Here is a 26,831-nt window from a genome sequence, read left to right as displayed (position 1 = left end):
GATGCTGGGACTCTGCCACCAGCACGGCTGTAGCACAGGGATGAGGCTGCAGCACGGGGACCGGCCCCCCCACGGACCTGTCCCCTCTGTCACACAGGGCACCACTCATGGGGACTGTACCCAGACCCCCTTCCCCTCCCTCCGGCAGCGACCGCAGCACCGCCACGTCCCAGCGGCGAGGACAGGGAGGACGTGCGTGCTGCGGTGGAGCAGATCACCAGCATCTTGGGTGCCATCTTCACCCCTCTCTTCTTCCGTGGACTCTTCGCCTTCCTCACCTGGTGGGTGGCTGCCTGCCAGGTTGTCACCAGCCTCTTCGGCCTCTACTTCCACCAGTACCTGGCAGCCTCCTGACTGGGAGGTAGCTGGGATGTGCCTTGGGGCACAGCTGGTGCCCTGGCTGCTGGTCCCTTTGCTCCTGCCTTGGCTGGTTTCTCCCTTTGCACGTGCTGGTGGCACACATGGACATGCACGTGGGGATATTTCTGCCTCCAGGTCTTGGCATTATAGGTTTTATGTGTCTGGGCCAGCGCAGGCATCACCCGCGCCTGCCGCCCATCACCACCGTGCCTGCTCTCACCCTGCCGCCGCTCCAGCCCCTCCTCCCGTTCCTGGCCCCGGACAGTGATGGAGGAGCTGAAGTGCCATGGCCGGGTTCGGTGCTGCCTGCTCTGAGCTGACACGGGGACACTCTGCCACTGTGTTTCCTTTGAGGACACAGGGACACCACGCTGCCGCCGTGTTTCCCTGGAGGGCGGCAGCTCCTGCTAGCCCAGGCAGTCCGCGCCGGGCAGGGGACCCGGTGGGGATCGCCCCTCCGTGGTGCAGAGCTCACGGCTGGGTTGGAGTGGTGGCGCAGCTCTCCAGCACAGATTTGGGGGTTGCTTTGCCTAGCGTTTGCCCCCACCAGCTGCAGGCAAGGGTGTTTTTGTAGGGTCGCTGCTCCAGCCAGCTGGGATGGAGCTCCTTGGGGTCATCCCTCTGCTTCGTGTGAAATCCTCAGGCTCAGCAGCCCTGGCTGTTGGCTGTTTCAGAAATAAAGAAGTACCCCAGAGTTGTTTGCTGCTCTAAAAGCAGCTGCTTTGTGCTTTGTGGCCCTGGAGCCCCTGGAGCAGGGCAGGGGGTCCAATGGTGTGAGGGTGGCTGCCTTGGGGCAGGGGGGCGAGCAGCGAAGCCCCCTGTAACTGCAGCAAGGGGAAGGGGCTGAGCACCTGCACAGATGCCGCCGTTGGGCTTCACCGCGTTCGAGAGCAGACCTGGCGTTTGCCCCATCGCAGTCTGACTTGGTGCCTGTTCCCGGCCCTTCCTCCCCCTGGGATCGCACCTGGACTGGTAACACAGTGCTCAGCCCAAATGGTGGCTGCAGGGGGGGGGACACACGGGGAACGCAGCCCCTCATCCAGCTCAGCCGAGCTCTTCCCCACCGCACGGTGGGTGCTAGTCTGGCTGCATGAAAAAGGATTAGCAGGTCTGGGCTGCTTAGAGAAAGGGAGAGGGGCTCTGATCCTTTTTGATAGCCTTGTAATGGTCTTAATTCCCTCTTGCTAAGGGCTGAGGCGAGAAGGCAGCCCTTTGCCTGGTGTTAACAGGGCTAATCCGGACAGCCCTCCCCAGTCACCCAAGCTGTGGATGCAGTAAAAGCCCTTTTGCCAAAAAAAATGACAGGGGAATTCCCCTCTTGCCAACAGCTGGGGAAACCAGAGCAGCACCATTAACCAGCCCAGGGCTGGGAAGAATTTGGCTCCAGCAGCACTGTCCCCAAGACACGGGTGGAAAAGTGCAAGGAAGAAGCGATTCCCGCAGGACCAGGACAGAGAGGGACTTGTTCCAGCCTGCGCCGTCCCATTAGAAGCCAGTCCGACTGCCTTGATGGCTCATTTATCTAATTTTCCCGGAGCATGCGGAGGAGCAGCCGGGGGCTGAGCTGGGGGAAGCCTGTGCGGAGGCAGGATGGTTGCTAGGGCCAGGGGTTGTGCTGCATTCAGACATGCAGACAGTTCCTCCCCTGAGATCTGCCCAGACGTGACCCTCTCAGGCGGGGACAATGACTGATAGACTAGCCAAGAGCAGGAGACAGATCCACAGGCACTGAAATTGGGCCACATCAAATAAAGTGAAAGGGCCCCCCCATCTTCCTCAGCCCGGAATTATTTCTATTGCTTTATTTTAGAAGACAGTATGGGCAGGGCTCTGCCAAGGGCCGTGCTCTCTGCAGAGAGGGGAGCAGCTGGGACCGAGAGGTTTTGTCACTGCCGAGGCTCCACTGGCACCAGGATTCGGCCTGGCACTGGGAATTCCTGCGGTGACCCAGCTCTGGCGCAGCATCGCCTGCGCCCACTGACTGCACACCCACCTCTGCTCCCGCCGAGCCATGCTTGGCGAGAACCCGAGGGCTGGGGTTCTTTCCTCGTGCCCTGGCAGGGGGGGAAGCGTGAGCCCTGCCTTCCCACCCCACTTCCATCCAAAATGACACCACCACCCCCCCCCCCCCTCCTTGCCGTCCTGCATCTCACAGAGCTGCTCCTGCTTGGAGCAGCAGGACATTCCTACTCGCAGCTCTCTCCGTGGCTGGCAGCCCGAAGGAACCCGGGGGGGTGCTCCCTGGTGCAGAGGGAGGCAGAAAGGCCAAGGCAAGGATGCTGACCCTCAGCTGGCAGGCTCCAGAAGCAGCTGGTCCAGGGGAGGGGGACAGGGACCGCTGCCCAGCTCTGCCACGCTCTTCCTGCAAGGTTTAGTGCAAGTCTCAGCCTCTGGGCCTCAGTTTCCCTTGGGGTACAGCCAGGACATCAGCTCTGCCCCAGCGTGCCCATAGTGGGCTACAGGGAGGGTCACTGCACTGGCCCTGTCCTCGCTGCTGTGACCTTCCCACCTTGCAGGGCATCGCAGCATCGCATCCGCACCAGACCAGGATTGCAGCTGCAAGCGCCGAGAGCCCCAAGAGCGGAGCAGCAGCTGGGGGTCCCCAACTTCGGGGAAGCTGCCGGGCCATGCCTGAGCCGACAGTGCCACCTGCTGCCATTGCACACCCGTCCCCGTCCCCCAGTGCGGCGCTGGGGACGGGGACAACGCTGCCCGCCTCTGGAGGGACCACAGACTTCCAGCCAGCCCCAGTTTGCTTGCCATCCTTCAAGCTTCTCCCAACATCTACGCCAAGCTCCAAGTGATGACCCGTGCACAGTGGTTGGGGGCACCGTGAGCCCCACAAAAGGCACCCCCCAAGCCACAGCCCCCACCTCCCCCATATTTAGCCCCTCGATAAACCCATCCGGATGTGCCAGACCCCCCTCTCTTACGGGCAACGTAGAACAGGAGACACCCTCAGAGAGCCTGCAAAGTCAATTATATTTTTTATTAAATATACATCCTCTCTTGGCACAAATCTTAAAATATATAAACATTATATAACAAAGTGTCTTCACTGCAATAAAATAGAACTCCAGATCCAAGAAAAGCAGTTCCAAACTGACACACACGCATACACACACACATCGATGGTGAGGACACGTCTGGACAAAAGGCATTTAACAGTGTTTGTGCTAATATATGCATAGACCACACAGGCAGTGAACAGTGCTGGGAAACCCTGCAGCACACGGCATTTACGGGGGAGACGGGGGTAGCGGGAGGAATCAGCCCCTACAATTAAAAATAATAATAAAAAAAGGCTGGTTTGTAGGAAGGCCACCTCCTCCTCTGGCCCAGTCCAGGTAGGGGGGGTCCGTAGCGCACCCTGGGCTCCCTGCAGGTTCCAAGCACCCAGTCAGGCACTGGGAGAAGGGCATGGGAAGTATTCCACACCGCATTCCTTCCCCTCCTGCCCGCCCAGGCCTGGCACCACACTCGCTCAGGGTTGCCACAGTGCTTCTGCTCAAGGTTTCCTTTCATCTGCTTTTTGTGTAAAAAGACAACAGTGCTCGCGTCCTTCCAGGCGGACGGTGGGAAGAAGTTACCAGAAGTACCGCTGTTTTCCCACAGAAGCTACAAAACTGCTTTTGGAGAGCTCCCGTGGAGTACCGATGCCCACCCCAGGGCTTCCAGGGACCCCTCTCCTGATCCCACCCCACGGCTTTCAGGGACTTCATGCCTCAGGAGCCTGGGACCCCTCTCCTGATCCTTCCACCACGGTCCTGCCAACCACCGGCACCTTCCTGGGGAACTGGCAGAGGCCTGTTTGCAAACAGGTTTGCAAGACGCCAGCTCAGATCCCACCTTTCACGTGCAAGTCCCCCAACTGAGCATCCCAGAAGGACCAGCTCTCCCAGAACCACCTGCCCAAGCCAGCAGCCACTTCCACGGAGAGAGCGGGCATCACGCGGAGGTGCCCAAAGAGGGAACGGCGAGAAGCAGCAGCGTTTCACAGCTTGGGAAGAAAAGGAGCTAGGAGAAGCGACGGCGCTAGGCTGGACAAGTAGTTCAAGAACCTTTCAAAAACCCTTCTGCCCCATCACCTAATGCCTTTAAGTTCTTGCCCCATGCCACAAGCATCCCCGCCTGTGAGTGGGATGCCTGGTTGGGTATCGCTCTCAAAGCTGCGGGTTTGTAATTTTGAATGCATTTCATCGGACCCGATTTTCTTGAAGTGCTAGTGCAGGACTAAAGGTGCAGAAGCAGGAAGGGAGGGAGAGCAGACAAGGGGGCGGGGGGGGGGTGGGGGGTGGAAAGCACAAATTAATGTTTGGCGGTAACGCATTAAGGAACAACGACTTGAAAATAAAAGCAAGGAATCGGAGAAGAATAAGATGAAAAATAGGAGAATCTGTGGTAGTAAAGAAGTTCTAAAGAAATAAAGGACTAGAGAATATTCCTGTTAGACTTGTCTCTGTTCTCAGAGCTAAAGGCAACAGACCTTCCTGGCCAGCACACAGACACCCTCCCTTTCCAAACCAGTGTGCCTAAACTCCTTGGGCACTCATTCCAGGCAGCAGAGAGATCTGGAACATGCCTCAATTCATGCAAGGATTAAGAGAAGGGAAGAGAACACTCTGTTTTCTCCTTTTCTACATTCAAACCAGAGAAGAAAAAAAGAAAAAAAGCTATTTAAACCAACCCAAAGCAGTAACACATAGTTACTCTGAACACTTTTGTCCAAGAAACAAAAGCACCAAAACCATTACAGACTGAATTCAAAGATCTGTCTCTGAACAAACACTCAGCCTGCAAAACTTGGAAAAACGTGTTTGGTTAAAACTCCACTGAATTATAATCAGGTACAGCTGCTAATTAAGGAACAACTTATCTGAGCCCAGTGCTTCCAAGTCTGGCTGTGCTTCAGGTCCTGTTTCTCACCTCGGAGTCGCCAGGCTCTGGCTGCACGGTGGGCGATGCCAGGGCCAGCCAGCCAGAAGCTGCCTCCTCCACAGGCTTCTCCTTGTCCAGGTACTATACCAGCTGCACCCCTGACACGGCAGACGGCACCCTGTGCCCTCCCGTTCGGTCCCAACCAAGCGGTTAGTCATATCCAGTGTAAATCCCTTCCCAGTCGGGACCCAGGAGGCATCAAGCCACCTCCGTTGCCACAGGGGTTCAGCAATGCTCAGCACCTCGTAAGACAAGCTCTGCTGTGCTCGCCTCTGAGAGGGCCTACCGTGCTATGGAGCAAGGGAGACCATCCTCAGGTAGTACCCACCGGCTGTGCAGAAAGGGCCGCGCTCTGAACCGGCACCCTTCAAGCTGCAAGAGAACTCGCTACGCATTGTACACACGGTCAGGTCCGCGCCGGCTGCGGGCACACCTAGCTGCTGCTCTGCACCTCACCCTGGTGGTAGGATGCAACCGGCTTCGTATTTCCTCACTGGGCCAGACAGGATAAAGACAAGAGCAGAAGTAATTGGCTTCTCCATTGGAGAAAAGAAATCAGAGCTCTCGCAAAGGACTCAACAGAATTTCACCCCAACGAAGAAAACAACTGATCATCTTCCATTAGCAATGGAGCAAAAAATATACAGAACTCATGGCTATCGTTTCTAAAGACTCTTCAAACACCACCACCTAACATTGCTTTAATTACAAGGTAAATCGGCAGCTGCAGTCAAGTTTCACAATGGAAATCATCATTTGTGGGCTTGGAGGCAGAAATTACTGAGGTTAATACCCCGCCCAGCCACAACCATGACAGTATCGCACGTGTTCCGGGAACAACACGCATGCTAATACTTCAGTACGCTGGCTCTCCGCCGTGTCCACAAAATGGAAGTGTAGGTGCTCAATTCCTAGGGAAATATTTGGCATTAGAAGCAAGTTATGCTCCAAAGAACAAGTGCAAAGACAAAAGAAAGGAGAAAGCTATTTCTACCAATTGTGCAATTCCCTCCATTCCCATTAACAAAGCCATGACACAAAGCTCGAACTACAACGGCTAAACTACGTACACCAGGAAAGGACAGCTTTTAAGTTATACCTTATTTTCCTTTCATACATTACAGACTGTATCAGCTGGAAAGGGATTTTTAATCTTGGTTTATGTAATCCGAATCTCAGAGAACTCTCAAGCTTCTCTGACCTCTCTTGCACTCCCAATTTAACAGAGGAATGGAACATAAACCGAAACCGCCCCCAAATCTCCTTTTCCCTGAAAACCCACTTGAAACAGAAACACTGAAAGGTGCTTCCCCATTCATTTTCAACTTGCAACTAGAAATGATTGGCACTAGATATAATTTCTGCAGGGTCCATACCAGCTGTGCTGCCCATTCTCCCAAGGACCCAGTGGGTCCAGAAGAACTCTAGGAATAAAAGCAAGTAGGCTTAGGTGTGGACTAATAAACAGAGGTGACACAACCTACACAGCAGGCACCAAAGGACAACCAAGTTGTTCCAAAGCAGGGCCAGAAGCTTGAGTCAACTACTAGGCTGTATCCACCAGACGCGAACACACCTTGCAGGATGGCGCCGCCTGTGTCACGCGTGCACCTGCGGGACGTTTGTTCTCACATCGTGCGGAAAGCAGCGACAATAATACTGAAGGATAAAACTGCTTCAACTTTACGCGACGCCTCCTTTTCTAGTGCATCAATGCTACAGCCTGCCAAATCCCCCCGAAAACGCTGCCTTGAAGACCGTGACAACAATGGAAGGGTTTGGGGAGCCCGAAAGCATTTCTGCAGTTCGATTCAATCCTGTTCGTGAATCCGGGCACAGCCCCTGCTCAGTAACACTGACAACAAACATGAGAATTGGATTTACAAAACTGCTCAGAACTTTCCTCCCCTGCTGTCTACAGTCTTTGGTAATCTCAGAGGAACATTGCAAGCAAGCGAGATTTTACGCAACTCAACCCAGTAACGAGAAGAACGTTGGGAAAAGGGCAGCATTTCTAGCCGGAGCTCACATTCAACTTCCAGAACAAAAGGAGTGACCTGGACCTGTTAAATCCTGCTGCGTCCTGTTTTATGGAGACGGATGCTTACAGGTCAGAGGAATCTGGAACTCCCGACAGACTAAATGGAATATTGCACTTGGCACGCTGCCTCCAGCTAACACATGTTCAGTAACTCAAAACTGCCTACCAGGAGCAGCAGTCACTTCCCAGATCCAGGGGTTCATTCCAACAGCACCGAGTCCTCTCTTTCATCATCCACCGCTTCATCTGCCCACAGAGCCCAGGTGAGGAGCCAGCAGCAGCACGTGTTTGTTTGAGAGGCTCCACTCCCGGTATCAAAGAGTAAAACAGAAGGGTGAGGCAGCTGCTTTAGAGGACTCAGTTCTGCAGAACCGTAAGAATTTTGTTCAGGAAAGAGTTAGTTTCAGGTCGAGGTTTCCATAAAACTCAGAGGCTCATTCAAAAGAAAAAAAATTACAACAACAGAACAAACAAAGTTCTCAGCTGCAGGAGAGCATGTACAATGTGAGGGAACGCTAGCATTGCTCTTTCTACACGTTGTTGTACTTTTCCCCAGCAAGGGCTGTGGGGATTAAGCTACTACCTTTCAACATTAGTGCTGTGCTGTAATTTACGGAGAAGGATCTGCGTCAGGTCAAAGGTTGTGAAGCTTATTCCCACTGCAATCGGACCTTTGACCCAGTTCATGCTGAGTCCTTTGTACAAGCCACGGATTAGTCCCTCTTCTCTTATAATCTCCTGCATGGTGAGAAGGATGGAACTGTACGTGTGTCCCATAACCCCCGCTGTCTGCATGCGTCGGCGAACCACATCCAGGGGGTAAGAGGCTGACTGGCCGATCAAGCCTGCACAGGCACCAAACAAAAGCCGCTCCGGAGGGGATGGCTGCAATTTCCCACTGTGATCTGGGAAAGAGAAAGTAGCAGAGGGCAGAAAGCTTCTCATCATAAACACGTGATTCAGGGCAAGTGGGCAGAGAACCAAAGGGAGTGCTGAGTGCCTGAGCCCCTGAGATTTTGTACCCAATTTGGTTGTTAGCTGACTCGGTATGTAACCCAGCCCTTCTGCACCCAGGACTTGCACCCCCTTGTTCCTCTGCAAGACAGATACCGCTTATCTGCGGCTTGCCTTCATCATAGCCTGGAATCAGAGAGACAAAGGCACAGGCTCCACCAGCACAGAACTTTGCAATTGGCTTCAAGGCCAGGCAAAGGACTTGTACCGCTGAATTCAAACATCTGGAACCGGCCAAAAGCCTACACCCTTTCATTCGAAAGCAAACCAAGTTGCCTTTACCTGCATGCAGTTTCTTCAACGTCTCATAGGTGAAGAAGCTAAGCCCAGCATATGGAATCACTCCAAGGATGGTCGGTGTAAATCCCCTATACAATGTCTTCAATCCTTCCTCTCGGGATATTCGGATGAAGACGTGAACAATATTGCTGTACCTAGCATGCGGACACAGGAAAACCAAATCTGCGCTGGTTAGTGACTGCATACACCAGTAATAATTCCAACAGGACTTTCTGAAGGATCAACAGTTAATTATTTGGGCTCTGAGCTCAGCAAACAGCTCAGAAGGGATTTCAGTCCGGAGAAGCCAGTCACCAGCTCTCCTACAGCCCTATCGCCACATGCTATATCCTGGCTGTTCCATCTCTCGCGGAGGCACCGTGCCAGCTGGCCTCCTCAAGAACCACCACGCAGGTTTTACTAGTGAGGTCTTTCAGTATCGATCTCCTTCCAGCCCCTGGACTGACCAGGGCTCTGGTCATTTAATCAGTGCTCAGACCCCAGCAGTAAGAGGTTTATTACACCAAAGGCTCCGAGCAAGAAGTGACCCAGAAAATGGGAACAAAATCATCTGACCTTAAAAAGAAAGTTCTGTGTTTGTTCGGGGTGCTTGTACTTGCTTTTGTTAGGCACTTACATCTCCTTCGGCGTGACAGCCATTCGAGCACGGACCATATCCAAGGGGTAGGTTAACATGGCAGCCGTTGTGCCTGCCAGAGAGCCAGCAATGAATCGAGGAAAGGGTGTCAGCGCTCTAAAGTAAGGTGAGAGAAGAGACCAAACAGATCACCTGGAGATGGAAATACTACGTGGCTTTTGAGCATGGCTCTACTCTATCCGCTACCGAATCCCTTCCCTGCCTGTGTACTGAAGAGAGGTGGGTGGGTGGGGGTTGGAGCAGCTGTGGTTTGCCACAGCCGTTCAAGGAGGAGGCTTTGAGAAAACCTCTGTCGAGGGCAGCAAGGCTGACTGGGGGTGTCTCAGACTCTACATGCCCAAGAGCAAGAGGCTCAGGCCACGCGCATGGCTCAGGTAACAGCGCAAGGCTGGATCTTGTTGCTTCTCCTGCAAAGAAAAGCTCTTTGTTTTGCCTGCCTGCTCTCGGCACAGGGAAGCGCTAACTCGGTGTCTAGGCCACTTCTTGCTCACGCCTCTAGAAGATAGGGTCACCTTCTCACAAAGCTTTCCCCTGTGCAAGACGAGGAGCCCGGCCCTTTGCTCAGCCCCCTCGCCCATCCCGTTCTGCCAAGGCATCATGAGAGGGGCCAGCACACCTCAGTACCCACGGAGCTCTCAACTCAGCAGGCCTGCACAACGCAGGGAAACGTGCTCCCTCCCTGCATCTCTGGTCCCACAAACTGCTCCGTCCTCCTCTGCAAGGATCAAAGCCACACTGCATCTTACTTTCCCTGGAAGCCGTAGTAACTCCCCAGGAGCTGCTTGTACTCTTCGTGCGCGCAGAACTGAATGGCAGCGTAAGGGATCACACGGACCATGGTGGCTGAGTTCCCTCGCCAGAGACTCCAGAAGCCTTCATTGAGGTAGGTGCGATAAATCAGCCTGTAGGCTTCCTGCAGGCAACGGATCAAAGGTCAGATGGGGAGATCATGATAAGAGGAAGTCCGAACAATAGAGGGGGAAAAGGTGACCCTATAGCTTAACCTCTCCAAATCCTCCTTCCCACCCCAGCCACAGTGATCTGCTATCAGCTGTTTATGCTCGCGACCCTGACTCCACAATAAGACAACTAAAACGTCCTCTCTGGGGAGACCGAATCAGATACATTAAAGCAAAAAAGAACCAGAGTCAGGAAACCAGAGTTTTAGATTCAAGACATCTTCATTTTCCCTCCGAGGGCAAGGCACAGACCTGGACTGCCGTTTGCACAGACCATTTCTCCACCCAAATAAATCTTCTTAGTGCAAGGCAGAAACGCCGGGATTGCACACATTAGCACAGCACGCATGAAGCGGCCGCAATGCACATGCATGAAAACATTCAGCAAGCCGGGACAGCCACCAGCTCCCAAATTCAAATGTCCTATATACTCTGAAACAACTCCAGTGTGGCTGGGGGGAAGAAAGCAACCGCTGAAGGAGTGGGCCCAGGGAAACAAACCCCTGAACGATGCCACAACATTTACTGCCATGTCACAGGTAGAACCTGGAGTACGAACGAGGACTGAGACCCCTCTGTGCCAGGCACCGGGCCAGAACATGAACATGAAAGAGCACTGTCCTAAGGAGTATTATAAACAACACTGTTTCCAGTCTTTCCCCTCCGTGCTCCTTCACTATTAGTGCTGCCAATAAAATCCAAGCAAGAAAGTTAAATAAATACAAACAAAAGATGCTGTTAGGGCTATTACGGCCATTAATCAAACACTTCAGGTCAACAGGAGACACACATATCATCTCACCTTGGCAGAAAATCTTTTTGAAGACACTAAAAAGAAAAAATGAGCATTAGGTCTTGCAATACATTTAGATGGATCAAATAAACCATACAGGCATTTTATCTAAGGGATAAAGACAGAAGCAAAAGAATTAATGCAAGAGAAAATAGAGATTCTTTATCATAAACAAAGACTTTCCACTGGTAAGTGCTCCCAAACTCTCTTTAGCACCTAAGTTTGTTTTTCCACCTACTGTTACAAAAACACTCAGTTTGTGTCATGCTTCTTACTTTAAAGCACTAAACAGAAATGAATAAATCAAAAATACATTTTACAAAAATCAAAACTGCACCAACCACTGATTTTAGTAGACCACTTCTGTGCACAGGTTCCAGACTAATGCCAGAATCCAGCAAAGAACGGGTCTGTTTAGCGAGGCTCCACGCAAGAATGGTTTCATCCTAGCAAAACTCAAACGAACACTCCGTTTCTTTTCTTGCATCCATTCAAACTGACAGCATCTCTTTAACTATGTAATACACAAGGCATTTGGAAGCAAGATTTATTTGGCATACAGCAGCTCTGTTTTGTAACATTCCTACAGCAGGAAGGAAACCCAGGCTAAAACCCGAACAGCAACGCTAGTGAAATATGGTTCCAATTAAGTGTCTATTGCAGTTTCTTTCAAACTCCTTTGAGACTTGTAACCTCTCAAGTGTATCAAACAATCACATGCAAATACGTTTTCACCGCACTGCTCCTTTATGCAATTCAACATTTTTTTTTTTTAAAGAAATAACAACACCTCAATAACCAATTGCAGCTGGCTCTGCAATAGAAAAGAGCTCTTTCTCTCTCCCACAGGAAAATTCTTCAGTCTCTAGTTTGAGGGACAACCTTCCTACACTCACACGACCCAGAGATGCTTTCCCTTTTCACAGCCAGGGAAGAGGCCCCACAGTAAAAACCTTCAGGAGAGCTAGATCCTACGAAATTGGTCAGCACGGGCACATTTTAATCATATCCTTTGCATCAAGTTTAATGGGCCAAACCAAACAGGTCTTTTTCTAAATGTACGCCCATACAAATTAAAGGTGATTTATACGGACAGCTGTTGACTCACGCCGGTTATGCAGTTTCCAGCTCACCTCTGGTCCTGACATTTCCAACCTTAGATGAACTCCAGTGTTTGTTCTGGTGAGAAAGCACAGCACGTCCTCATTGCTGCACAAGCATCTGGTCACAGATGCGATCCCAGCCTGCAGCCAGCCCAGGCTTTAGCTCCCTACAGCCTGAACTCCCTGATCTATATCCCTGCTATTCCAGGCCTCAGCCCCTGCTATGCCGAGAATGAAAATCATGTCAAATGAAAGTCAATTCAAAATTAAATGTCATCCAGGGATTAGATTAAACCTCCCCAATTCATTTAATCTGGGACATCAACCAGATTTAAAATTCTTGGCTTCACAAAATGTCTACTGTATTAGCAGTCTGCATGCTTCCCTTTGGGACAATTAGTGTGGCTGACAGCTCCTGCACTGAAACGGGGGAACGGAACAGAGCTCATGATGGGGCTGAATCCCAAATCCCACTAAACAAGTGAGAATTTTCAGTTCCAATTAGATGAATTTAGTTTCCAGTTACACACTTTACAGGTTCCGGAAAGGGCAGCTGTGTAATACAAAGCCAGGTACACCAGCGTCAATGCCTCCTGCGGTACTTTTCATCCTCGACTTCAACTCCAACTAAAACAATTCAGCTGCAATACAATGCAACCCTCAGTAAAAAAGACTGCATGCATTCGAGCAGGCACGGCCTGGCATTCAGCCTTCAGCAAGAAACTCAAACAGCTCAATTACCTCCCTCCAGTGTCACCACATCTCCTCATATTGCTCTTTTCCCCACCTTATTTTTCCAAACTGAACAGACACAGAAATGGGGAGTGTTGCCAACCATCCCTGTCCTTACGGCATCGATTTACTTTGCACACCAAAACTCTCCCTGACGTTGCAGAACACACACGGCCAGCCAAAGTTCACGAGCCACGAGGCATCGTCTCTAACCAGCAATACGTGTATCTGCATTACACTGAGACTGAAAAACTCTTGCTGACTACCATGAGACTTGGGTCCAAGAGTACGGGCCAGATGCACAGCTGATTGACACCTGCAATAATCCCACCCAGAATCAAACAATAGGTTTTTAGGCTCGATTCATCATGGTAACGTCGCTATTTTGTCTGCGCCCTGCCAGGTCTCTGTAGGCTGAAGGAGGGCAGTGCACTGGAGAACAGGCTGGCTGAGCACTTCAGAGAAGCTGTTTTGGATTCTGCTAACAATAAAGTAAGAGCATTTTGCAAAAGCTGCTGGGACTCACCTTGAAACATGATTTTTGTCCTATCCAGTGGAGCTACTGCAGTTTTAGCAACAGCACCAGCCAATGCACCAGACATCAGGGAGTTGAGTACTTTCTTTTTCTCCTGGTTATCCTGGAACAAAGCTTTGCTCAGTACAACACAGTCAATCCTAAATTAAAGTTGTAATATTTTACCTTTGCTGCAGCATTTACCCCCTCTCAAGGACTTGGGTCAAAATTATCTTCAAAATTTTAAACACAGTAAATTCCTGGTCAGATCACGAAGCACAAAGAGTAGACTTGGCTGCCAAGATGCAAAATTCCAAGGTCTGCCACCTCTCACATGTACTGTCTTCTCCCTATTAAGACTTCTAAAGGCTAAGCCACTACTTCCTGATGATTTAGGTGTGTAGAGAAGGTAAGCCGCTTTCTTGCCCTTCCAGTAACACACAAGCCCTATTCCCACAATGTTCCCAAGATTGCAAGAATAAAACAAGGCAGGTTTCCTACTACGATAAATGGAAGTATTTTTGTTATCGACATTCCTGCCACAGCTCATATTTATAAAGCAGCTATCTTCTTATAACACATGGGCAGAAAGCAAGTAAATGACTTGAAATCTAACACCGTGAAGGTTACATTCTGAAAGACAAGTCAAGACAAGGCTTAAGAATGTTAACTTTTGATATGCTTTGTGTTTTCATGGAGAAGTTAACTTTTTTTTTTTTTTTTTTTGGGTTGGAATGTTTCACAACTAAGAAGTTAATGTTTATTACCAAAATACGTGCTTCGGTTCAATTTTCCTTTCCAGTCTCTGCCTGTCGGGTGCTAAACGCAAGGGTAGCCATGCAAAGGCAGCGCTAGTGCTGTGTGAACTTCAGCCTGCGTTTTGGTCTAAATCAGGCCAAGGTTCAGTGCCACCTTCTCTTCCAGTGTTTTTGACAAGACTCCAGCAAGAGCAGAGAAACCAAGACTTATGGCTCTCTTCCCAGCCCTGCTACAAAAGACATAACAAGACATAACCTTGAACAAGGAACGCAGCCCTGCCTGCCTGTCAGCTGTGAGTGATGCCCAACCCTTCCCAGAGGGCTGGAACTGCTTGGCTGTCCTCAGAGAAAGCAAAAGTTCCAGGTTATGTGCCTTGCACATACACTGCAACTCTTTCAGGACTCCGCAGCTCAAATCCCATTGAGATGCTTCCTTTGGACGGCAGCCAGGCAGCTCTTCCCTCAAAGCCACTGCACACACCCACCGATCTGCTCTTACCTCTGACGGAAGACGGGTCGATGTAACTGGCTCCACATCCTGCTGTTTGAAATCCACTTGACCTTCTCTCACACCATTACCCATACCAGTTGCACTTGCAAGTGGGCAGAAGAGCTACGGCTCCTAAATTGCAAACAAGAACAAAGCAAGAGTTAGTGTCAAAAGTAGGAAATACGCAGGAAATAAGAAGTTTGTAGAGGAAGGGGGAGCGACATATTCCCAGGGCCATTTTCAGGATGAAAACCCCTCTCCCAAGTTCTCAGGTGAGGAGCATTTCCAGAATCCTGGTGCCACTTCCCTCCTTCAAGGTGCAAGCGTACGTGTGTGTGTAATTTGGTGCTATTTAAAAACTGCATCAATCATATTCACTCTTTTCAGCCCACCGGGAACTCAGATGCAAGTGACAACATCAAAACATCCGCAGTTTCTAGAGAGAAGAACCAGATCCCGCTCTGACCTCTGCCATCACTTACAGTGAGGATTTTGCTTGCTACTCAGCTCTGACCGCTGAGCATCTAGATATCGGAGAAGGCATACAGAAATTTAAAACCCAGCCCTGGAAAATGGAAAAAAATAGTCACAGCAGTAAGTCCTGAAAGCCTGCCACAAGCAACTGGAGGTTATTTTAGGAAAGAGCCAGATCCAATGCCTCACACGTGCCATAAAGGCTATTTTGATGACGCTAGCGATCCAACTGAAAGCAGCACAGCAGTGACTGCCGAACTCCCTTTCTCCACAGTTGCAACGCAGACGTGCTCGTGGCTGGCGAGCAGTGCAGTTTGCACAGATGTCCCTTGCTGGGACACATGGTCTCACTTGCCTCATGAAAGGCAAGGTCAGTCTCATGTTAGCTGCAGACTATCGAGAAGCTGTCACTTTAGCACCTAATTTCCTATTGTTTCTGCTTTTTATGACGTGGGTTTTTTTTCATCCTTAAATATGCAGAAAGGGAAGAGCTAAAGTTTGAAAAACTTTAGGTGCCTCTCCGAGTTCTGAATCTATTCACAAATGGGGTTCATAAGTCCAAGGATCAGTTTTCGAAGCAACAAGCCTGCTCCAAGAGCCACGCTTCCACAGTTAGCTTCCTTTCCAGAAATGTAGTGTGAGGAAATCTGAACTCCTAAACTCGTCCCCAGTTCTGCCCCAGCCTTCTCATGTGCTCCCCAGCAAGTCCCTTCACCTTTGCCACCCTCCGATGCCTAGGAAACCTCAGGCACAACAGCTTGGAAAGATCATCTGAAGACGATTTTATTATTTGTTTTTAACACTCTCTAGATATTATATGCTTGTCAGCACCTTTCATACTTGCTGACCTATTTTTTTCTCCCCACATTGCTCTCATAAATTAGTGCCAGACTTCATTTTCCAAACCCCTTGGTTGCAGCAGAGATATTAACGCAAAGCCAGAGGCAGATCAGCCTTGTCTGTATTCGTGCATGACCAATTTGTGATGATGAAGCTATGCATGACCCACGCACTCGGTCCAAAGGAGGACAAACACACCTGGTATCTTTAATGCCAGACATCACTCGCTAGAGCTTTGGGAAGACACATATCAATGTGTTTACAACTCCTGAGGGTGTTTGCGAAAGGAGGAGATTGCAGGATATTGCTCAGGGAGTAATAACTCAAGATTTTAATGAAAGACAGCATCTGATAGACCAAAGCATGACCTAAACAGCATCGGTGTTTGCACTTGAAAAGTTCTGTGATGGAAGCTTGGTCACATCAGACCACATGAACAACACCTTGTATTTACGGTCTTACTCCTTACAGGATTCATAACACTACAGAGCAGAGCACTTCATCAAATTATTTTGAAGAAGACAGACTGTTTATTATTTCTAATTACTACCTGCAGTTACTTCTTTTCCTTCTTATCTTATGGACCTGGAAGACTTATTGTAAAACAATGCCTTTCAGCAAAAGCATGAAAGAAATTGCAGGTAGAGATATTACCCCTAGCTGTCTCAAATAAAGAAATGTAGGTCACAATATCAGATTTATCTCTACCAAAAATAAACCCACAAAAATAGAAATCATGCTAAAGAGCTTAGGAATGCAATATGCAACTTTATTTTAAAACGTGATTTTGAAAGATGATTGAGAAAGAGATGACTAAAAGGAAATTTTTAAAACTAAACTGATGTTATTAAGCCTGGATTTATTTTAGAGCGTGCACATGCATAAAGATGATACCCATTTACTCAACAATATTCTCTTTGATCCTGTTCAGACATGTTCTTTTTTTATTTTTAGTGCCGAATGCCCATATCTTACAAACACCTGTCTATATGCTCAGTTTTACACATTAAAACTGCCCACATGCTCTACATAAATATAGGCTCTAAACTTGCAGAGGCTTAAACGTAAAAATAATGTTTATTATTTTTGTTCCTGTTGCTCACTGCAAAGTAATGCATCCATATTTTATTTTGGAGCTGGACTGGATTCTGATGTCCAGGAGTTATTACCCAAATTCTGGCTGTTATGACCAGTTACGCACACCAAAGCCGCAGAGAACAAAGCTTTGCTTTAAAGTTTTGCTGTGAATTTGGAGCGCCTGCCCATTAGAAGCCAGGCATTATTTTGCATATACAGCAATCTGACTCGCTCATTAAGTAATCCACTGAAACCCAACATGGAGCAGCTGGATATTTTTTAAATCCTTGTATTTTGTATAGCTCGGCACACAGTCATTACTTATGTTTACAAAGCCACAGGCAACAAGAAAGAAATAGCTGTGGATTAGATTTATTTTTTTATAACACACTTCTGTGTTATTTATACTGTAGTTACCCAAGTCCTTGTCACACATCTGGATCCAGACTCCTCAGTACTACACGCTGTAGAGCAAACCATTCCCCTAAGAGAATATGTAATCAGAAAGCAAAACTGCTGGCAAAGGCGAGTTCAAAAGTTAAAGAGGTTTAATGAGTAACATACGCTGTGCTTTTTCAACAAAATTCATGCTAGTTTATTGAAAGTACAAAGCACTTACTCCAGCATCCAGTTTCAACTCCATCAGAAAACACTGCCTGTAACTCAGCCATGCTAATTCAGTCACAGATCAATGATTATTTACCAAGTTGAGAAACAGGGAAGCTCAACCCTTTGTTTCTGGCAGTGGCGCCTTAAACTGATGAATTTAGCTGCAGCGGTTTGTTTTGTGATGATTCTTTGAGTCCTGGGACTCTTTCTAGGTAACCTGCCTGTGTTCTAGCAATCGTAGAAACATCTGTGCGCTACAGCAAGTTTCATTCCCTGCATACCAGGAGGCGCACAGAATATGCTCTGCACATTAAAAACGAGAGCATTGTTAGTCTTTCCTTTCCTTTCTCCCAGCTCTCTCTAGCGGCACTTAATGAATACCTGAGCAAGTTCAATCAAGCTGTCAAATTGACTCTCTGACAAGTCAGACATTCTGCTTTTCTTGGTGGTGATTTTGATTAAAAGGACAGGCGAGACAGAATCAAGTTATTCAGATGATAAAAGCATCCTGCTAGGAAGAATGTCTTACAGGCAGGTGCCAGTTCATTGCCCAAAGGGGAGTGGGGGTTCAGAGAAAAAACAGCTCTGGCTGTCCAAGCCAGTTGTGAATCCAATCATGACGCTATATTTTAGCTATTTCATTTGAACATATGTTAAGTTACAGAGTCTTCAGATAATTAGATCTTCAGCAGAAGAGCCAACGAGTTTCAGAGACCAGCGTCACAACCAAGTAATAAGCACAAATACTCCAGCTAGGGTGTGTACAATTAAAATCACATTGCTAAAGTAAAGGCTTGCAGATTATTATCTAGATTTAAAAATTAGACCTAATTTAAAAGTTTGACTTCACATCATTACAGCACAGCCTGCCTGAAATCCCTCCTTCATGTATTTTACCAGCTACACACATGCTTTCCCAAAGGTGGATCCCCACCACCAACCTCCCAGAGCAGCGGGAAGGAGGAACGTTTTGCACAGCACTCACAGCTCCGGGAGGCAGGAATCACACTGCCCATCCTCTCCAGGCTTCCCTGGCATCCTAACCACTCCCATTATGCCAGCACCTGGGGAGACCAGAAACTATCTGTTAATATCAAAATACTTTAACCACAAAAGCAGACCCAGGCATCGGGGTTTTCATGGGACTGTGTAGGCAGCAAACAGGCATCCAGCCCAGAGACTGGCTTGCAACGTGTCATCGCAACCTGTCAGTCACTGCCTGCCCTGGTCTCCTTCCATGACAAGTCGACCTGCTTAGTGGATGGGGGGCAGGCTGCAGATGGTGTCTACTTAGACTTTAGTAAAGCCTTTGACACCATTTCCCACAGCACTGACGTGCGGAATTAAACTTTATAACTCAGGAGAGGTTATAAACCAGGTATGTTTAACTCACCGGCGGGCACCAGGGTGGATAATTCCGAAAGCACCTGTTGTCCCGACTTCTTTGTGCACGTGTGATTTCAAGTATACATTCATACATATTCAATAGATGCCTGAGAATAGGTTGGGTTAGGATAATTAGTCTACTGAGAAGTCATTAACATAAGTTTCCTCCCATTTGTGCTTGTGCACTGTCTCCTGGTGGTGGTCGTTGAGGATGAAGGCTTAGTAGTCTCCCTCGCGCTGAACTTTTCACCTTCATTTTGTACATACAATGAGAGTTTTAATTATTCTAAGTTTTCCATATCCTATTAATCTAGTTATTTCTAAGCTTTCTGTCAGTATCTCCAGGGGAAATGGGCTGCTCACGGCTGGTACGGGCAGACCCTTCGCTGGGTGAAAAACTCCATTCAGCTCAGTGGGTGGCCAGTCACACATGGTGCTCCCCGGTGGGGCCAGTTCTGTTTAATATCTGTTTAATATCTTTATCAACTACCTGATAGGGACTGGTGGGCTGAGGCCAACTGTGTGAAGTTCAACAGGGCTCCGTGCCGGGTCCTGCTCCTGGGTCACACCAGTCCCACGCAGCGCTGCAGGCTTGGGAAGCTGCCCGGTGGGAAAGGGACTGGGGGTGCTGGTCAACAACTGACTGAACATGAGCAAGAGCCAGCAGCGTGCCCAGAAGGCCAATGGCATCCTGACTTGTGTCAGCAATAGTGTGGCCAGCAGGACCAGGGCAGTGATCGTCCCCTGGTACTGGGCACTGGGAATGCTGCACCTCAAACACCTTGTTGAGTTTTGGGTCCCTCGCTACAAGAAAGATGTTGAGGTGCTGGAGCGTGTCCATTTCTGGACAGGGCAACAGAGCTGGGGAAGGGGCTGGGGCACCTGGCGAGAAGCAGTAGAGGGAGCTGAGGGGGTTTAGCCCCGAGAGGAGGAAGCTCAGGGAAGACCTGATGGCTCTCTTCGACTGCCCGAATGGAGGCTGTAGCGAGGTGTCATCTCCACTCCCAATTAACAAACAACAGGACAATAGGAAACAGCCTCAAATTGCACCAGAGGAGGTTTAGATTGGCTATCAGGAGAAATTTCTTCACTGAAAGGGGTTGTCCAGCACTGGAACAGGCTGCCCAGGGCAGTGGTTGACTCACCACCCCTGGAGGCTTGTAACACGGCTTAGTGGTGGGCTTGGCAGCGCGAGGTGAACAGTTGGAAAGGTCTTTTCCAACCAAAACAATTCTATGATGACTGAAAAACATGTTTGTCTGATATTCTCCACTGGAATTTAGACCTGTCACAAAACACTAAGATTTCTGAAAGAGTATCATCTCTCCAGCAAGAAGATCAGACACGCTGCAAAGCAAACAGCACCGTCAGCGACCTGAACGCAACAGCAGCTATTTGCTGAGAAATGTTTGCTTTTTCCTCGGACAACCCCAGGAGTAATTATAAAAGTAGTTTAGAGCCCTGGCAGGTAATGGCAAAGCCACAGCGTTGGAGCAGGCAGGAGCTGCTGTGACTTGATGACCACAAGACGTGCTGTGTTCGTAAGATAGGCTGAAGAAACAGTCCTGCTACCAGCTTCTCTCTAATCATTGCCAAAAGGCAGAAGAGAAAACAACACAGAAACGTAGAAGACTTTTTTTATTCCCTAAATTTGTGTACAGCACTGACCACACACTTACAGCCCACAGGACGTTATCGTGATACAAACCCGAAGTCACAGCTCACCTCTGGGGGAGAATTTCAATTTCATTCAGGTAAAGTCACTTGTATAACTCCATTCAGATATGCCAGCTTCTCTCATTAGTCAACAGCTAGCTGGTTCCTAATTCTTTTTTTTTTATTATTATGTTGTTAACATCACTGATGAAAGTGTATAATTAAATTAGGAAAAAAGAAAACCAAGAGAGTTCCTGCAAAAATTTTCATGCATTTTCCCAGGCAGTCTGAAGTGAAACAGTACCCTGGGAAGTTGCTCAATGAGGTTTCCTTCAATTGTTATTGTTAAACTGAGCAATTGAGCCTGACAGAGAAAGAGATGTGGTAAATGCTGAGATTACTGCAGCCTTAAATTCACTCTGGGAGCAAAAGCACCGCAGAAAATCACAGAAAAAAGGGCTGAAACACTCAGCACAGAGGGATGAACTATAACTAGATGGCCCCTTGAGGTCCATCTTTGCCTTCCAGTTTGATTAAGCCATTAAAAATCAAAACCAGATATGCCCTGCAGACTCAACTCTTCAGTCACATTCATCTTTCAGTTGCATACAAATCCAACCCCAAAATATTAGCTATGAACAGTGCATTGCACTTCTTCCTTTAAAGGTCTGTACAGAAACTGTTAGCGTGATTTTAAAGAATCATTGACTAGAACACTCACTAAATTACAGTATCTGGAAGAGTTTAATTTTTTGACATCCTTTCTTAGCTCCAAAGTACAAAATAAACGCTCCTCCTGCCTCCTGCAGCCAGATATAACTCAAGTCTGCCAATAAAACTGAGGATAAAGATACAATTCTTTACGTGGTTTTTAGATTATCTGACTTTAATTAAGCCAGTTGCTGAATGAACACTGAGAAATGGTTAAATCTAAACCTCTGCTAGCAAAGCCAGCTGTATTATTCAGAGGAGTGCAGGTGACTTGCATTTTGAACAAGGCTTGGAAGGCAGGCATGAGCCACAGAACAGAGAAAATCTTGGCAAGAAAAAAACAGTGCTTCATTCTTCAGCTGCTAGAAGAAGACTGTTGCTGGGAACACCTCAACTATGCTTTCTACAGCCAAAAACTGAAGACCAGTTCTTATCTGCAAGACAGATAACAGCTTTATCTGAGGGAGAACAGAGCACTTCAACAAGAGGAGTGAATCACAGGGGCCTCCGCCGAACCCACTCCTTGGCCAGGCAGCAATCACCTCCCTTAGGAACAGAAGGCAGAAAACCAAACAAATCAACAACCATATTCAAGCATCCTCCCAGCTTGAATACTCCTCTCAAAAAAAGTATTTCTCAAAGATAATGTCACGAGGAAGACACAACAAGAAAATATTATACACGACCTCTTGGACAACAGCCCTCCCACAGGCACACGAAATACAAGCTTTTGTAGATTCATAGAATCGTTTAGATTGGAAAAGACCTTTAAGATCTTCAAGTCCAAACGTTAACTCCCATCAGTGGTTCCCAGATAGCATTCAGATGAATGCTACCACAGGTCCCAAAGTGACAGATCCCAACATGGGTGAAATTTCTGATGGCAAACTGAGGTTCTCTGGAACACAAGCAACCCCCAATCAATACGTGAGCAATCTTTGCCAGGAGCTGTTCCAACACAGTAACGGATGATTACAATTTCTGCTCTAAACCCCCAGCAGTTTACATTGCCTACAAAGAAAAAAAGGGAAAATAAAGAACTACAACCTTCCATCACTAAGTACAACGACCCACAAGCGTGCCAGGCAGGTGTCGTCTCCTAACAGCAACACTTTCCACTTCGGCTGCACGGAGTCATGCTAGACTGTGAGCTGCCCACCCCACTCACTGTTGTACTCACTCCGAGCCACACAAAAATCAAGGCAAAGTTAAGCACCAACTCTGGTTAGCCAAAGCATTGCAGATTTCAATTAAGTTTGATTACCTTAGGGTAACTCAGCACTTACACGTGGCACAGACATACCTTCATCATCAACTGCACAACAGCAAGGAGTAGCGGATTTAAAGCACAACTGGAATGCAAAGAACTCCTCCAACACTCATTCATTCTGTGAGCTGGAGTAAGCTGTTTGCATTTCAGTTCACCTTTCCATACAACACAAAATGTAACGCCACCTGGAATACTTATTTATCACCTGGAAAACAGCAACACTGCAAAGTTGAAGCATTGGTATCAGTTTCACCTAAGAAGTACAAACCTGAATGCATCTTCCTACAATCAGCAGCAAAGTCACTAAGAAGAAAACGACTCTTGCTGGTTCCTGAGCTTTTTTCTAACAGCAAACCTGTCTGACCTGTACCAAGCCCATCCGTTTCAGGTAACCACACACTCAAGGCTGCGTTGGTGCTCATCTTATGTTTTATGTAACTTCCTGAAGCCAAGTTTAACACACCAGCTATGCCCGAAACATGCACTTGCAATGGGGACTGCCCAAGTCGGTGTACTAGCTACAGCTGCAGATCAAGGAAAAAGAAATTATCGCAGCTCCTGACTCATACCGCTGTGCTATCAAGAGCTAAAATTCCCCAGCCTGAAGGATCACTGGGGCCAGAGAGCTCCTGCTGACACCCAACACCAAGGGCAGTCCCAGTCCCCACCTCCGCAGCAGCTCTCCTCAAGACCAACATTCAGATATCCTAAATAATGATTCTGACTTGCTGGGGGAAAGAAAAAAAAAAAAAAAAAAGTGTTGAGTATCCACAGCTCTAGAAGGATGTAAGGATGCTCAGAGCTACCTAGGATCCAGCCCTGGTGTTTTAGATGCCCAATCACATGATTTTTTAAAAATACATTCACCCACAGGTTGTTGGTATGATTATACCAACCCTCTGGTACCCTTATTACACAGTCCCTCTTCCCTCAGCTGTTTTCCAACACCCACAGACATCTCTTCTGTTCCTTTACACACACACCCCTCTTCCAAACTAGAGTCATTTAAAAACCAGAATGTTTTCAAAACTCTCTAAAGTCATCAAACCACAGAAAAACACCAGAGGAGCACACAACCTCCAGAAAAGGCTTTGCAGTTAATGCGACCATGAAGCGTAAGAACCAAATACAAAAAGAGCCAAGCGACAGCAGGCTCCAAACCCACTCCATGCAGTCTGCTAAATTAACAGCCAACAGGAAAAATACAGTCAACAAACAGATCTTCGACTCCTCCAAACTTCAGGAGAGTGCAGGTTTAAGGTCAACAAAGCAATTGCAGCACCAACTGCTACGCCTGCAGTGAGTAAGTTACACGTTTGCATACAGCAGAGAAGGTGGCACTGTGTTTATTAATACTGCACAATAATTTCCAGCATTTTCCATCTGTCTTTTTATGTTATGATTTAAACACAAGACGAGACACTTCTTCCATTTCCACATTTGAAGGTAAGGCAAGAAAAGTCACCCCTGCTCTGCAACTTTTTTCTTACGCTGAAGTAGAAAAGAAGACATCAAGAGAACTGCATTTAACACCTTCCACGCTTGCCAGTACCTACCCCCCCGCAGAGGAACGCAAGTGTGCCTTACTCACAGGTTCACATCAACTTAAAAAAACCTAAACAAAAATCACATCTCACACCTAAGGGCGCACCTGGACACGCGCGCTCATCTTTGATCAAAAGACTTGGAAGGGAAGAGGAGCACGATGCGCTAGGCAGACACCAGCCTCAAACCTGAGAAGCAGGACTGGCTGGCAGGGCAGCAGGGGGGCAGGGCCAGGCAAGAGGAGCAGCAGGACAAGTGGCAAGGCAGGTAGGTGGCCAGGCATGGTGGGCAGGCAGGCAGGGGCTGGGAAGCAGGGCAGGCAAGTAAAGGCTGGGAAGGCAGCCAGGGCAGGCAGTGGGGTAGATGGCCAGGGGCTGGGCAGGCAGTGGGGCAGATGGCCAGGGGCTGGGCAGGCAGTGGGGCGGGTAGGGCAGCAGGGTGGGTAGGCAGGGGCTGGGAAGGCAGGCAGCAGAGCAGGCAGGCAGGGCAGGCAGGCAGGGGCTGGGCAGGGGCTGGAAAGGAAGGCAAGGCAGGCAGCAGGGCAAGCAGGCAGCAGGGTGAGCAGTGGGGCAGGCGGCCAGGCAGCAGGGTGGGCAGGCAGGGGCTGGGAAGACAGGCAGGGCAGGCAGCAGGGCAGGCCAGGTGGGCAGCAGCGTGGGCAGGCAGGGCAGGCGGGCAGGGGCTGGGAAGGCAGGCAGAGGCTGAGCAGGCAGGCAGGGGCCGGGAAGGGAGACAGGGACCGGGCAGGGGCCGGGAAGGGAGACAGAGACCGGGCAGGGGCCGGGAAGGCAGGCAGGGCAGGCAGGCAGCGGGGCGGGCAGGCAGGCAAGGCAGGCAGGCAGGGGCCGGGCAGCGGGGCAGCACGACCCGGGGCGGGCCGGGCCTCCGGCGCGGTGCCGCAGCCGGGCGGCGAGCAGGGCACCCAGCCCCCAGCGCGGCTCCAGCCGCTCCCCCGAGCCGCCAGGCAGAGGGGGCGGCGGCGGGCGGAGGAGCCCGAGCCCCGCCGGGACAGCGCGGCAGGGGGGAGGGCGAAGCGGCGGTGACCCCGCGGGAGGCCGCGGCAATGTCACCCGGCCCCGCACACACAGCGCGGCCCGGCCCGCCCGGCCCTGAGACGCCAGGCCACGGCGATGGGCGCGCGGGGCCGTGCCTGCCCGCGGCGGCGCCCGGGGCCCGGGCCCGGGCCGCACTCACCGGCTCCGCTCCGCTCCGCGCCGCCTCAGCCGCTGTCTCCCTGCGGCCGCCAGACCTCCCCCTCCCTCGCTGCACCCGCGGGAGGCGGCGCCCGCCCTGACGGCTGGCCAATCGCCGCGCCAGGGGCAGTACCGTGCGCGGGGAGTGGCTGCGCAGCCGCAGACAGACGGGGAAGCCAGCCAACCGGTGCCGGGGAAGAGGAGGGCAGCGCGGCCGGGGGCGGAGCGCTGGGTCTGTGTGGGGTGGGTGGGGAAGGTGGGGTGCGCCCGGCGCTGCGCGGCACGCAGATAGCGCGCAAAGCCCGCGCAGGGCCCTGCCCGGCTCCACCTGCGTCCCCCGGGGCAGCGTGCTCTGCCCCAGCCTCGTCCCGCATGGCTGCGTGCCCTGCGCCCCGCTCTGCCTGCTCCCCATGCCTCCACCCGAGGTTAAACCCCGGCAGCTGCAGGTCAGAGAAGCTCAGCATTACACTACCGCTTGTTTAAAATGGAAAGAAAATTAATCTAAGCTTTCCTGCCACTGTGGAGCGAACCCCCCCCTTTTGATTCTCTTGCAGCACCACGTTAAGCCTCAGTGCCACTTCTGACACCCCCCCCCCCCCCCCCCCCCCGAGCCAGCTGGGTGAGCCAGGCTGCACCAAACACACTCCCCGGAGCCATCAGGCTCTCCTGCAGGGCTTGGGACCTCAGAGGCTCTTCATCAGCTCTTCTTGCCCGCTCTGCCACAAAGGAGCGGGGCACCTTCACCGGCAGATCAGAGCAGTGCTCAAACACACTGAGCCTTCCACACAGCAGGAAGGGAGGCGACCCAGGAGCCTCTCCTCGCACAAACACTCTCCGGGGTCAGAAGCCTTTGGAGAACACAATGACCTTTGCTATCTGCTGGCAGATAGCGCAGGGCTGCAGGAGGCTTTAAAGTCAACAGAGGCATTTCCACCACCTTTCTTTTCCTGCCTCAAAAAGGCTCCGTAAAGAGCCAGCCACCCTTATAGCACTTTTATGTTTTATAGGGTCAACATTTCTACAGAGTATCACATTAGAAAACATCCACTCAAGTACATCAGTAGCAGCGCAGGAGGAAGGTTCAGCACCAGAGAGGGCTGGTAACAACACAGCCCAGCAAAGGAACTGGGGCACACAGAAGCCTTTAACTGAGACTACAGAACCGTTCTGGATGTTTCACTTCCCCTGTTCCGCCCCCAAATCCATAGCTGTCTTCAGTCCACGAGGTGAACGGCCTTCTTGTACATTTACGGCACTCTTGGATTCTGGGAAGTGCAACCCTGCTAAGAGATAGCCAAAGCCTGCGCTCCCCCATGCTGGATTCCCACTCTGTGGTACCACTGCCCATTTATCCCTGCTTTGAAACTACCATCCTCGCTACCAGTCCCCAGCATGCTCATCTCACTGAAAGAGGAACGTGAACTTTCCTCC

General features: G+C 49.9%; 2 protein-coding genes across 6 annotated transcripts in view; one reads left to right on the top strand and one right to left on the bottom strand.

Moving 5' to 3' along the window:
- The window catches only part of TMEM161A (transmembrane protein 161A), a 10,169-nt gene extending 3,449 nt beyond the window's left edge, over nt 1–6,720 (top strand). Inside the window, exon 12 of one of the 2 annotated variants that reach the window (XM_040589584.1) lies at nt 2,877–6,720. In XM_040589584.1, coding sequence (XP_040445518.1) covers nt 2,877–2,995 — 119 coding nt within the window. In that variant the 3' untranslated portion in view covers nt 2,996–6,720. Of the gene's footprint in view, nt 1–97; nt 1,055–2,876 lie in introns of those variants that run through there. The other variant, XM_040589582.1, reaches the window with a different exon arrangement.
- On the bottom strand, nt 3,331–26,831 carry SLC25A42 (solute carrier family 25 member 42). 4 transcript variants are annotated; one of them, XM_040589616.1, is made up of 8 exons: nt 26,083–26,831; nt 14,649–14,771; nt 13,404–13,515; nt 11,052–11,077; nt 10,037–10,203; nt 9,270–9,386; nt 8,636–8,787; nt 3,331–8,244 (listed from the first exon to the last, which is right to left on the bottom strand). In XM_040589616.1, exons 2-8 carry the CDS (start codon nt 14,730–14,732, stop codon nt 7,919–7,921), a joined length of 984 nt encoding a protein of 327 aa, XP_040445550.1. In that variant the 5' UTR covers nt 14,733–14,771; nt 26,083–26,831; the 3' UTR covers nt 3,331–7,918. The 4 variants fall into 4 exon arrangements, with proteins under 4 accessions (XP_040445550.1, XP_040445549.1, XP_040445551.1 ...); XM_040589615.1 differs by lacking the exon at nt 26,083–26,831 and adding an exon at nt 25,402–25,511; XM_040589617.1 differs by lacking the exons at nt 9,270–9,386; nt 26,083–26,831 and adding an exon at nt 25,402–25,511.

The sequence above is a fragment of the Falco naumanni genome, chromosome 4 (assembly GCF_017639655.2).
Source record: "Falco naumanni isolate bFalNau1 chromosome 4, bFalNau1.pat, whole genome shotgun sequence".
Taxonomy (NCBI): domain Eukaryota; kingdom Metazoa; phylum Chordata; class Aves; order Falconiformes; family Falconidae; genus Falco; species Falco naumanni.
Note: the sequence above shows the minus strand (reverse complement) of the source record. Positions and strands in the feature narration are given on the sequence as shown.